The sequence below is a fragment of the Caretta caretta genome, chromosome 5 (assembly GCF_965140235.1).
Source record: "Caretta caretta isolate rCarCar2 chromosome 5, rCarCar1.hap1, whole genome shotgun sequence".
Classification (NCBI taxonomy): domain Eukaryota; kingdom Metazoa; phylum Chordata; order Testudines; family Cheloniidae; genus Caretta; species Caretta caretta.
The window spans coordinates 43,047,632-43,060,338 of NC_134210.1; the positions used below are offsets into that span (position 1 = coordinate 43,047,632).

The following is a 12,707-nucleotide window of genomic DNA, read 5'->3' on the forward strand; positions in this document are numbered from 1 at the left end:
CACATGTTTTTTGTAGAGGGAAATCATGCCTCACCAATCTATTAGAATTCTCTGAGGGGGTCAACAAGCATGTGGACAAGGGGGATCCAGTGGATTTAGTGTACACAGGTTTTCAGAAAGCCTTTGACAAGGTCCCTCACCAAGGGCTCTTAAGCAAAGAAAGCTGTCATGGGATAAGAGGGAAGGTTCTCTCATGGATTAGTAACTGGTTAAAAGATAGGAAACAAAGGGTAGGAATAAATGGTCAGTTTTCAGAATGGAGAGAGGTAGATAGTGGTGTCCTCCAGTGGTCTATGCTGGGACCAGTCCTATTCAACATATTCATGAATGATCTGGAAAAAGGGGTAAAGAGTAAGTGACAAAATTTGTAGATGATACAAAACTACTCAAGATAGTTAAGTCCCAGGCAGACTGCCAAGAGCTACAAAAGGATCTCTCAAAACTGGGTGACTGGGCAACAAAATGGCAGATGAAATTCAGTGTTGATAAATGCAAAGTAATGCACACTAGAAAACATAATCCCAACTACACATATAAAATGATGGGGTCTAAATTAGCTGTCACCACTCAAGAAAGAGATCTTGGAGTCATTGTGGATAGTTCTCTGAAAATATCCACTCAAAGTGCAGTGGCAGTCAAAAAAGCTAACAGAATGTTGGGAACTATTAAGAAAGGGATAGATAGTAAGACAGAAAATATCATATTGCATCTGTATAAATCCATGGTACACCCACATCTTGAATGCTGCATCCAGATGTGGTCGCCCCATCTCAAAAAATATATATGACAACTGGAAAAGGTTCAGAGAAGGGCAACAAAAAATGATTAAGGAGCTGGAACAGCTTCCATATGAGGAGAGATTAATAAGACTGGGATGTTTCAGTTTGGAAAAGAGAGGACTAAGGGGGGATATGATTGAGGTCTATAAAATCATGACTGGTGTGGAAAAAGTAAATAAGGAAGTGTTATTCACTCCTTCTCATAACATAAGAACTAGGGGTCACCAAATGAAATCAATAGGCAGCAGGTTTAAAACAAACAAAAGGAAGCATTTTTTTCACACAACGCTCAGTCAACCTGTGTATCTCTTTGCCAGAGGACGTTGTGAAGGGCAAGACTATAACACGGTTCAAAAAAGAACTAGATAAGTTCATGGAGGATAGCTCCATCAATCGCTATTAGCCAGGATGGGAAGGGATGGTGTCCCTAGCCTCTGTTTGCCAGAAGCTGGGAAAGGGTGATGGGATGGATCACTGGATGGTTACCTGTTCTGATCCTTCCTTCTGGAGCACTTGGCATTGGCCACTGTCAGAAGACAGGATACTGGGCTAGATGGACCTTTGGTCTGACCCAGTATGGCCACTCTTATGGTCTTATATCATCCTTCTATTTTCTCTTTGCACAGTACAATCCATCATATCTTTAGTCCAATCTTTAAATTAAAGTAAGTGTTACATATACATATTTAAATCTCTCAAAGTTACAACACTATTCTTGTGTGATACTAATTTTGATTATCTTTTGATTGTTTTTAGCTTACAGAAAAATATGGACTTGGGTTTAAAAAAAAAAAAAAGAGAGAGAGAGAAATGGGTCTATAACTATTATCCCATAATATTGCTATGAAGTGAATGGAAAGAATTAAGTTTTAACCCATTTTCCACCAGGAAGCACAATGAAAAGTTTGTAGGGGAGAACTCCTTACTGCTTGACAGAAGTCTTTAATTTTTTCCATTCTTTCAGGAAATGATCATTATATAATAGTTTCAGTTTCTTTCCAACAATATAGCCCCTTTGCAGTGCTATGATGGTAGAAGAAGGATGCCCTGATTGTAGGAGAATTGGTGTCACAGAACCCAGCATAAGTGGCTGTGGACCACCCTACTCCCAACTTCCCTGTCTAAAGAGGACAAGGGCTTGGTTGGAATATCTGGCACTGTCCAGCTGGCATCTGGTCATTGTAGCAGTGTCACAGCTTTGCTATAGTTAAGCTTAAAACCAGCTTTCTGTTTAAAGCTTAACTGTTCTGAGTGCTCTGAAATCTACAGGTTAGTTGGATTGCCTTGTAATTTGGTGTGCAACATGGGGTATGACTAATGACCCAATGTTGGGGCCATTTGATCAACAGCTTCCTGAGATACAGCCTCGGGGATCAGAGGAGGCTTTTCTTAAAGTGGACAGATTTTGGCAGTCTGTTTTTGCTCACAGGTACAAATCAAACCAGGGCTTAGATCATTGCATACAGGTCTCAAGTGCTTGTGGATTACTCCAACAGAGTGCATGGCACCCACCAGCCCTTAGGGGGAAATCAAATTAAAACATCATTTGAAAGAAATGTTGCTTCTCCTGTTAGTCATGCAAAAGCTCCCAAACCTGTTCATACACCTAATGGATTATATTGAGCATGTGTGGACAGAGGAATAAACAGAATTGTTAGTCTTTAAAGTTTCACACCAGCAGTATAAGCAGTAGTCCTTTGAAAATGACCCATTCTGCCAACATCAGGCCTGGTGTACACCTAAAACTTAGGTCAACCTAGCTTTATCTCTCAGGGCTGTGAAAAATTTCACGCCCTGTGAGATGCAGTTAGGTCGACCTAACCCCCACTATAGATGCACCTAGTCAACCTCGCTGCCACCTCTCAAGAGTGTGTATGTACTACAGCAACAAAAAAAAAACCCATTTCCATTGCTGTAGCAAGTGTCTACTACAGCAGCATAGTTGCAGCTCTGCCATTGTAGTGTTTATAGTGCAGACATACCATTGGTTCAGGTCACATCTTGTGCAGCAATGTGGAAAAGATTGGGTGGCATATTGCAGAAATCTCTGAGTAAGGCTTTTTTAGATTTTATTTTTGAGGAATATAATCAAAGTATTTTTGTTTAAAAAATAAATATGTGAATACCTGCTGGCAAGGGAGTAGAGGAATTGGGGGAATAAGGGTAAGATGAAGGTTTGGAAGTGAAAGAAGAGGTGGATAAATGGGGATGGGTAATACGGGCTGTGAGAGTGGTGGGGGCTCTGGGGAGGTACACATGGGGGGGAGTGGCAGATGAGCTGGGAAAAATGGATATAGGTGACTGTTAACCTCACATTTCCCCTTCTGTATATGTACCAGGATCTGGGTGGTCTGAACCCCTCTCTCTACCTCTCATGTGAGCTGGGATCTAGGAGTCTGCTCCCCAGGGGGCACTGTCTGTCCCCTGTGGGTGCCAGCACTCGGCCTCTGAGAGTAAATATATATAATTTTCCTTTTAACATCATCCATGGACAATTTTTTGTGTATGTATATTCCGCATACCAGGGCTTCTTGTGCTAATAGACTGTTTATGGGTCCTACCATCTCCTTCAGTCCAAGACTGTGACTCTTCTTTTTTAATGCCTGTACTGGAGACAGTTCATACCCATCCAGAAGACCCAAAGGCTTGCTCTCACACAGCAGACTGGCTGTCAGCACTCCTCCCTTACCCACTGAACTCCCTGGTTTTAAGCATTGGTAACAGTGAGAAGAATCTTATAACCTCATTCCATCATCTGCATTAGGGAACCAAATGGCTTCAGAGGCTTTACTTCCCAAACAGAACCATCCACTACCTTCCTTTGCTCTGTTTGTTTCCTCCTGCATTATCATGAGAGAGCAAGTTACAAGCTAAGAGGTCCCTATGTGAGGAGTCTCCCAGAAAATACAGAGGAGAAGCTCTGCCAGGCTTGGTCCCAACCCATTGTTGCTTTGCTACGGCTCAGTGTTTTGGATGGCTTTTAGGAACCTCTGCATTCCCCTGCAGCAACCGAGATTCCTCTGAAGACACCACTGCAAAATCTGTTCAGTCCTCTTTAGCTCTTGAGTCTCACCAAACCAGACAATTCATACCAATCAAGACACTTTGGGGTAAATCTGAAAAGCTACCTGATCCCTTGCTCCAGTCCACCTCTGAAGGGCATCTGGTCCCATCCTAATCTCTTAAGTAGGTAAATGAGTCACTTGGCAAAAAATTGAATATTGTTTTTCCCCAAGAGAAAGATCTGGGCTCTTAGGGACGTGTCCTTGTTCTTTCTCTCCACCTACATTTCAGATGATGGCTAGCCTGCTGAGCTGAAGACCCCTCTGACAGCAAGCTAGGTCCTCTAAGGTAATACAAGAATATCTTCCTTATGAGTGTGACTATACCCCCACAAAAGACAAAAGTAAACCGTAAAAGCCAAAAATCTCACTGTTTGGGTGAGCAATGCTTTCCAGATCCTAATCTCCTTCCTTGAATTCTAGCTCTTCTCCTGAAGAATTGGTTTTGGATTGCAATAACTCTGAACTAGAGAAGCTGGAGTCTCTCTTTCTCTTAGCTGTTTGTGACAATAGGGAAGAAGGCAGTATCCCATAGAGTAAATATGCATGTGCAGGCTAAAGCAGATACATAAAATTAAATCAGAATTCACCTTCTTTCTTCCTTTTAAGAAGTCGTTTGGGAAACTCCTGACAAAGGAGGAGGCTCAGTCAAAAAGTTCTTCAATTCTTCAACTTCTTCATCTTCCTTAAAGTTGATGCAGTATTGACATCCCTGGCAAAGATTGTGGTAACTCCTGCTAAGGGGAATTTCTTCCTAACTTCTCTTCAACAGACTAGGTGATAGAAGAAACCCTTAGAAAAAACTTTGAAACTTCTTCTTCATTAACTCTTAAAGCCTCACTGGCAACCATGTCAGAGCCACAATTTTCAGGTGGGACATCTTAAGCAGTTTCAACCCTCAGAACTATGACAAATATAATTAATAGATTCATACATTGTAAGGCCAGAAGAGACTACTGTGATCATCTAGCCTGACTTCCTGTATAACACAGGCCATAGAACTTCCCAAAATAATTCCTAGAGCATATCTTTTAGGAAAACATCCACTGTTTGTTTTAAAAATTGTCGGATGGAGAATCTTGGTAAATTACTTTCACCATTAAAAATTTATGCCTTATTTCCAGTCTGAATTTATCTAACTTCAGCTTTCATATCCACACTCCCGCACCCCCCGCCTTTCAGAATTCCTGTGTTTCCCTGCAGAAAACGACAGGGAAGCAAAGGGAAGCTGCACAGTGTCGGGGGGGATGACCATGCGTGAAGTTTTTGGGGTGGATTGCCCCCCCCCGCCACCAACAAAGGAGAGGCATGGGGAAGTACACAGGGTTACGTGCCACGGTCGTTCTCTCCCCCCCCCCCCCAATTTCTGCAAGCACAGAGCTAGCCAACTGAACGCTGCTTTCTAGTGCAGTCATGCTCTCCTTCTGTGTGCTGGGAGCCTTCCTGTTTTCTATCCAACAGTGAGTGCCCACGGTGGGGTTGGGTAAGGGGGAGGTGGGGGAAATGAGGGAAGCAAAGGTGGTAAGAAGAGGCAGTGGGGAAGGAAGGAGAGTGGAATGGGGGGCAGGGGGATGGAGAAGGGGATAGGGGAATTGCAGGGTGGGAAGCGGGAGCCCATCATGCAGCATCCCTTCGGCAGTAAGTGGGGCTCCCCTGTTAAGCAGGCCCATCAAACCCTCACCCTGACAAGCTCTACCCCTCTACACTTAGACTCTTGTGATGAGCCCCCCACACCCAGACCCCCACCCTAATGATCCCCAAGCAGCTTGCACCTGGATCCCCACCCCATCAAGCTCCACTCCCCAGCACCTGGACTCACCCCCTCCTCCCCCGACTGAACCCTCCACACCACCCCTTGCTGAGCCTCAATCACCTTCACCTGGATCCCCTGCAGAGTCCCATTGCCCCTGCACTTGGAACCGCCCCAACAAGCCCTTGTGCATCCAGATCTCCCACTGAGCCACATGCACCCAGATTGCCCCACACAGAAGCCTCTCACCCCATACCTGGATCTCCTCACACTAAGCCCCTCCACACTTGGATCCTGCTGGGCTGAGCTTGCCCACCCACACCTTGTGCACCTGGCACAGAGGGGCAGGCCCGGCCTGCAGTGTCTGGGTCAGGTGCAGCCTCACTGCCGAGTCCCTGCCCCGGGGTAGGTGAGGGCTTCAGGGTGATCTCCCACCTCAATGCAGTCAGTGGCCTGTGCTCCCCACTGCCATGCTGGAACCACATTTTATTTATTGACTAACATTTGCAGAATTTTAAAATACTGTGTTCAGAACTTTTAATTTTTTGGCACAGAATTCTCCATAAACCCATGTTGATTTGGATTAATTACGTTATCTTCCTTTAATTTTTATTAATCAAGTTCCATATCAATCGTTCCATTATCTTGTTCAGGATCAATGTCAGGCTGACAGGACTATAATTACCTGGGTCATCCTTTTACCCTTTTTAAAAATCCGTATAATGTTACCTTTCTTCTGATCTTTTTGAACTTTTCCAGTGTTCTGAGGCTTATTGAATGCTCCTCAGCAGGCTCCTCAGCCTGCTCTTTTAAAACTCTTGGATGCAAGTTATCGGGATGTGCTGACTTTAAAATGTCTAAATGGTTGAATTGCCTTCTCTATCAGCTTTCCACCACTCTTCTAATAAGAATGATTCAGAAGATAAAAAAGGAGGTGGCAGTGGTCATGGGTCAAATAGTCCATTGTACTCAGATCTAGTAGAAGATTGCATGGAGCTTTCTCGGACATCATCTTATCTAGAGGCTTGCTTATGCATTCCAGTTGAAACTACATGAACCTAACAGTTCGGTGTTAGCAGCAAACCCTAAACCAGTGGTTCCCAAACTTGTTCCACTGCTTGTGCAGGGAACGCCCCTGGCGGGCCGGACCGGTTTGTTTACCTGCCATGTCCGCAGGTTTGGCCGATCGCAGCTCCCAGTGGCCACGGTTCGCTGCTCCAGGCCAATGGGAGCTGCTGGACGTACTGGCCGCCGCTTCCAGCAGCTCCCATTGGCCTGGAGCAGCGAACCACGGCCACTGGGAGCTGCGATCGGCCGAACCTGCGGACATGGCAGGTAAACAAACCGGCCTGGCCCGCCGGGGCTTTCCCTGAACAAGCGGCGGAAAAAGTTTGGGAACCACTGCCCTAAACAGAATAAGAGAGTCCTCTAGAGTAGTAAAGACTCTCTTATCATCGTGCAAGCTTTCCACTCTCTTAAGCTATGCAAGTGTTTAGACAGAATTCTGCAACTGGTGTCAAGATAGAAAGATCAGTCTTTTGAAAATGAAGGAGTTCAAGATCATCTGGATTTTTTTTCTTAGCAAAAATGTCAAACATCTAGCCTACAAGCCAGATCTGACCTACTGGATTTATTTATTTAGCAACGTGGCATATTCAGAGTCTGCTGAATCTAAAGCTTTTTTAAAAAAAAAAAAAACAAAACCCAACCCCCCCCAAAAAAACAGTAAATCTGTAGTCCTTAGGGGTTCAAAGTTAGCCTTTTACATGTGAAACAAGAATAATTTGATTTTTCTTATCAATTTCATTCCTTCCTTAAATGCCTGGGCAACCCAAATCCTCCATAGCCAGGTGGATACATATTGTGTCACAGAAGCTTACTCAGCTGCAGATAAACCAATTCCAATAGAGCTCAGAGCCCACTCCACATGTTTCTCTGTGTATACCATTCTGCTTGGGGTTGTGCATTTTTCACACTCTGAGCAGCATAGTTATGCTGGCCTAATTATCTCATGTAGACCAGGCCTACATTGCTCCACAGGAGCATTCTTTTGTGGGAAGGTGAATCCAAGAAGTGGTTCCAAAGTAGCATAATGCTGCTAATTTTAGGGGAAAAGGGGAAACATTCTTTTTTCTGTTCTCCTAATCTCTCACTCACCTATTTTTTTTTTTCCTCTTGCTGTGTCCCAAATGCCTCTGACTTGGAGAGAGGTCAGATCCAGAATGGCAAACTTTTTACCTAATGATTATCTTTCTGGAAATTACACTCTCCACTCCAATCTACTCATGCTCTGAAATTTAAGTGTCCTTGGGTTGCTATGCAATGATTCTTCAGGTTCATTTACGTAGTTAATATGGTGAAATAAACTTCTCAACAGAAATGCCTTATGTTCTGCTAATTAGGATTTAGTAATTGTACACAGTTCTGGAAGAACTTAACTGGAGTGAGGACTTAAGTGGTGTAAGCAATCTCAGATGCTTCATGGAAGGTCTGAACTGTTTACAGTATTTGCAGGAACAGAGCCGCTGCTTAAATATATCTGACGGGGTAGAGGCCAGTCTCAGAAAGGAAATAATCAAATAGCAAATTTTCCATTGTTGGCTGCTTTATTAAAAGTCATTATCACATGAGCTTCTTCTGGGTTTTGCTGAATGCAATTCACAAATCACAATAATATCCCATTTTGTGCCTGTTCTTAGTCTTTTAAAACCTCCAACATACTACTAATCTACATTTGACATGAGGAATATAAAGTAAATATTTGTACAGTGGATACAAACCCTGTTTAGAGAACATTTCTGAAAAAATTATTTTAAAATTATTTTAACTGATTTCATTGTGCATAGTTAGGCTTAAAGGATTATATTTTTTTTATCAGTAAATGTCGATTTCACCCTTGGCATGCAAATATTTTCCTCAGTAACAATAAAAATTTACAGCTAAGCAAAGTTAGAAAAATGCTGCTTGAGAATTTTAGAGTTTGATTTAAGAATATTTACTTTGTCAATATCAATGTTAAAATATACAGTTTGGTTTTTTATTACTATAAAGTTTTATCTTTTTGAATATTAGCATCTATTAAAATTAAATATGTATTGTCCAACCACCCCATAATTTCCCCCCAACTGGGAAAATTTTAATAGATTAAAATTAAAAAAGCTTAAAAAATAACATTAACATTATCCCTCGAAATTGTTTTTTAAAAACATTAATTTCTGCCAAACCTATGCATAGTATATGATACACAGATATGAACTTGACTGGTCAGGACTATGGTATTTAGAAGAAATAAGGCTAAAACCTTGATTAATAGGGTGTTTAATGAATATGCTGACAAATATTTCTTGTTTTCTGTGTTTCACCTTAATCTGATCTGTGAGTTTTTTCATGACAAGGTTATTACATACTTCAATGCACCATGCTAAAGTAGCAGATAGAGCCCTTCTTTCGACCAGTGAGCTAAGGCCAATTTTCCTGCCATTGGAGAACATTTTTTTTTATTAACAAGAATGAACAGGGCTTGGTCTAATTGAGGGCATAGACAAGAAAGTCAATTAATATGTGCTGCTGTCTGGAGAACCCACTACAAATGACTCAATTTTGTGCTTTAGAGTAAGTGAACAAAGACTATTTGGGAAAAGAAAGATTATATGTTCTCCATTTATTTGACAAGTGTGCTATAGTTCAGTTTACATTATTTATGATTTTTGGATTATACTGATAAATGTTCTATAGCAGGTTCTCTAAAGGCACTAGTGCCTTGTTAATAGAAGACCTCATAGCTACACTCTGCCACTACTAAATCCTTTCTAAGAGGAAGATAGTACCATTTTTGAGTGTGTGTATGGATGAGAAATAAGTGATTCAGTTAATTTCTGCTAAAGATGTCTCCCTGTGAATGTATATAAGTAAACTAAAAAAGGCTTTTGAGGAAAACTAAAATCTGTGTTTTCATTACACTAATTGATTTTTTTTCCTTTTTATTTTGCAGCAACGCTCCTCTTGCTTTTTCATCCAAAGTATGTTATATTAAGTTTCGTGAATCATCGAGTGTTGGTGTGGCCCAGCATCTAACTAACACCGTTTTTATTGATAGAGCTCTGATAGTCGTACCCTGTGCAGAAGGTTGGTATTTCAGACATTCTTCTTTCATGTTGGTCTTTGTCCTGTATGTTGATTGCCTTTAGTTTTCCTAAAAACTGGCAAGTAACTGATGCTCTTCTTTTTATTTTTTCCCCTCATCTTTTTGAAAGCAAAATTTTAGATTTGAAGAAGGTAAAAAGAATAAATTATTAATAAAAGAAGTAAAAATATGTTGGCTACGCTTTTAAACATCTTTTGTATACATTTAGCTGTAACTATGCGTGAGCAAAATTAATAAGTTAATTTAAATTAGTAGTTTTATTCTGGTTTTCCATACTTGTATAAGAAAATACTTGAAAAAACTTTATAAAATAAGACTGCTCTCCTCCAGTCTGATCCACATGGGCAAACCCTCATGCCTATTCAGAGTCTACATTGACATCAGTGTGCTCCTGCAAAGGTGAGGGAGTCTCCCTGCACAGATCAGATTGCAGTTCAGGGCCTAACTGTACTTTGGTTTGTTGTTGTTTTTAAAAAGTTTAGTAATCCCTTTAGTAGACTTCTTAAATTATAACATCAATTAAGCTGCAACTTAGTTCGGGCCCAGATTTTTAAAGGCATATATAGGAATTGCTGCACTCAGCATTGCAATACCTAACTAGTTTAGAAATCCGTCTCTTTTTCTAGTGAGATTTAGGCACTTTGGGCCTAAATCCTTCAGAAAATGAGACTGAGACTTCTAAATGAGTTAGGCATTGTAGTGCTGAGTGCAGCAATGCCTATATGCATTTTAAAATCTGAGCCTTAAGCTAATTTTTAGATTTATTTAATCAAATCTTTCAAGACATCTTCAGAACTGGACTGTCATCAGGAATTCCAGTTCTAATGTTAAGTACAGACATGACTAAGTATTTTGTCAATTTGGGTTTCTCCAATAGAAATATTTTCAATGTTTATGGTTCCATTTACTACTTGAATATAAAATGTTTGAGTTACTAGTTAAGCGCTTTGCAAATTGTGGTCTTGATACTGCAGTCTGATGCACATAGGCAGATCCCTGCACATAGGCAGAGCCCCATTGACTTCATTGGGATGCCATTTGGCATTTAGGCCAGGTCTACACTTAAAATTTAGATCAACATAGCTACTTTGCTCAGAGGTTTGAAAAATCCACACTTCTAAGCACATAGCTATGCTGGCCTAATCCACTGTGAAGATGCAGTTAGGTTCCATCAATCTAGCAACTGCCACTCAGGGAGATGGATTACCTATAGTGACAGGTAAAACTCATTCCATTGCTGTAGGAATAGTGTCTACATTATGGCACTACAGCAGCATAGGCATAGTGCCATAGCTATGCTGCTTTAGTGACTATAGTATAGATAAGCTCCAAGTGTCTGTCCACATAGATCAGATTGTAGGATCTGGGCCATAAGTCCATAGAAATCATTTTCTTAAACCAGTGGAATGCAGCCATCTTTAGGTATACATACCCGCTGTCTTACCTTGCACAGGAAATCAGAGTGAGCTGATGATAATCTGCAAAGCTAATACATCTGTTGAATTCCACCACTAACCAAATAGTTAGTTAATAAATCGTAATTGATCTTTTAAAAAAATACTGTTTGGCTCCACAAAGTCTATTTTTGGCTTCTTTGGGTTTGTTAACAGTATCCCCAGAAAGCCTTATTTTGGCACAGCAAACATACCAAGAGTTGTTGCTTGAGTTCTGTGCTTACAGAATGATCCGTACTGGGATGTCTGTAGCAAACTCAACAGAGCAAGCAGACTTTCATGGATCCTTGAAAATATTTATTTTAAAGGTTATTTAAATCTTATTTATGTGCTAACTACACCCACAACCATGTTCATTTGGGCATAGAGCACATATTGCTGAGCTTCATGAAGCATAGGTTTTGATTTTTTACATTTACCTTTAAGTCAGGGAGAAAAGAATAATACTGTATCCAATTGAAACTGCAAAAGGAATTCAGGTAGGCAGAATATATCTGATGAGAGTTGATACACTTGAAAAGGTCCCACAAGATCATTCAGGAGGATGATCGGGAACAATTTTAGTTTTTATGTCTCATCTAGAAGACTCAAACACTGGTTCAGTACTGCCAGAGAGGGAAGATTGCTTCCTAATGAATCAACACCACTTCTTGGGTTTTCCTTGTGATGGGGTCACAGTTTGAGGTGGCATGGCAGCAGGCAGGTAAAGGTGAATTTTTCTGTGTCTCTTGGTGATATCTAATAATGGAGGAAGAATACAACAGAAGTTATGAGAACACATTTTTTACCTCCCCAATCATGTTCAACCCATTTCATAGCTGACAGAGGCAATCTGAAAGTAGCACTATTATTGTATAGCGGTTTGTTCACAAGTCACTGTGGACTCTACAAGAAAATACGGAGCTTGTGTACAACTAACTGAACATATGATTGGGTTGTGAGACAAATCCACTTGAAAATTTCACACCATAAATATGCTGTTCCTATGCAACTTTATTACAGAACCATTCATGTTAGTTTGAAAATGCTATCTGTATTGACGATAGTTTAACTTTCCAAGGAAATGTGTGTTGATATATATGGCTCTGGAGAACACAGTGCAATATTTGGTGATATAGCTGTAAACGTGATTGGTAAGGTATACTATGGGCTGCTAAAGCAGTAGCAGCCGTGTTCTACTGCCAAGTTTAAATTCTGCCGTTGGCCAAAAGTGCCATTACTGAAAGGCTTGGTGTACAAAAGTAAAGCTTGATGGGATAGAAAAGAGAAAAGGGTATAGAAAGCTTGGTTTAAAAAAACAAACAAATTTAGAATGCCTTTCAAGAGTCCAACCTCAGTAGTGTGTGAGGAAGGAACCCCTAAGCATTGAAAATAATGTTCATTTTATAACGTTCACATATGTACTTCACCATTGCTACTTTATTAACCAAAAATGTTATTTTAAATGAAGTAAAATTTCATTGCACTGTCAAAATGTTACCCTTTCCTTTGTTTGTGCATCACAGGTTTTCTTTTTTT

General features: G+C 40.7%; 1 protein-coding gene across 3 annotated transcripts in view; it reads left to right on the plus strand.

Annotated features, from left to right (window-relative positions):
• SREK1 (splicing regulatory glutamic acid and lysine rich protein 1) overlaps positions 1–12,707 on the plus strand; it is a 60,948-nt gene that overhangs the window by 7,021 nt on the left and 41,220 nt on the right. For 2 of the 3 annotated variants that reach the window (XM_048851893.2, XM_048851894.2), the window contains exon 2: positions 9,583–9,716. In XM_048851893.2, coding sequence (XP_048707850.2) covers positions 9,583–9,716 — 134 coding nt within the window. Of the gene's footprint in view, positions 1–9,582; positions 9,717–12,707 lie in introns of those variants that run through there. The other variant, XM_048851896.2, reaches the window with a different exon arrangement.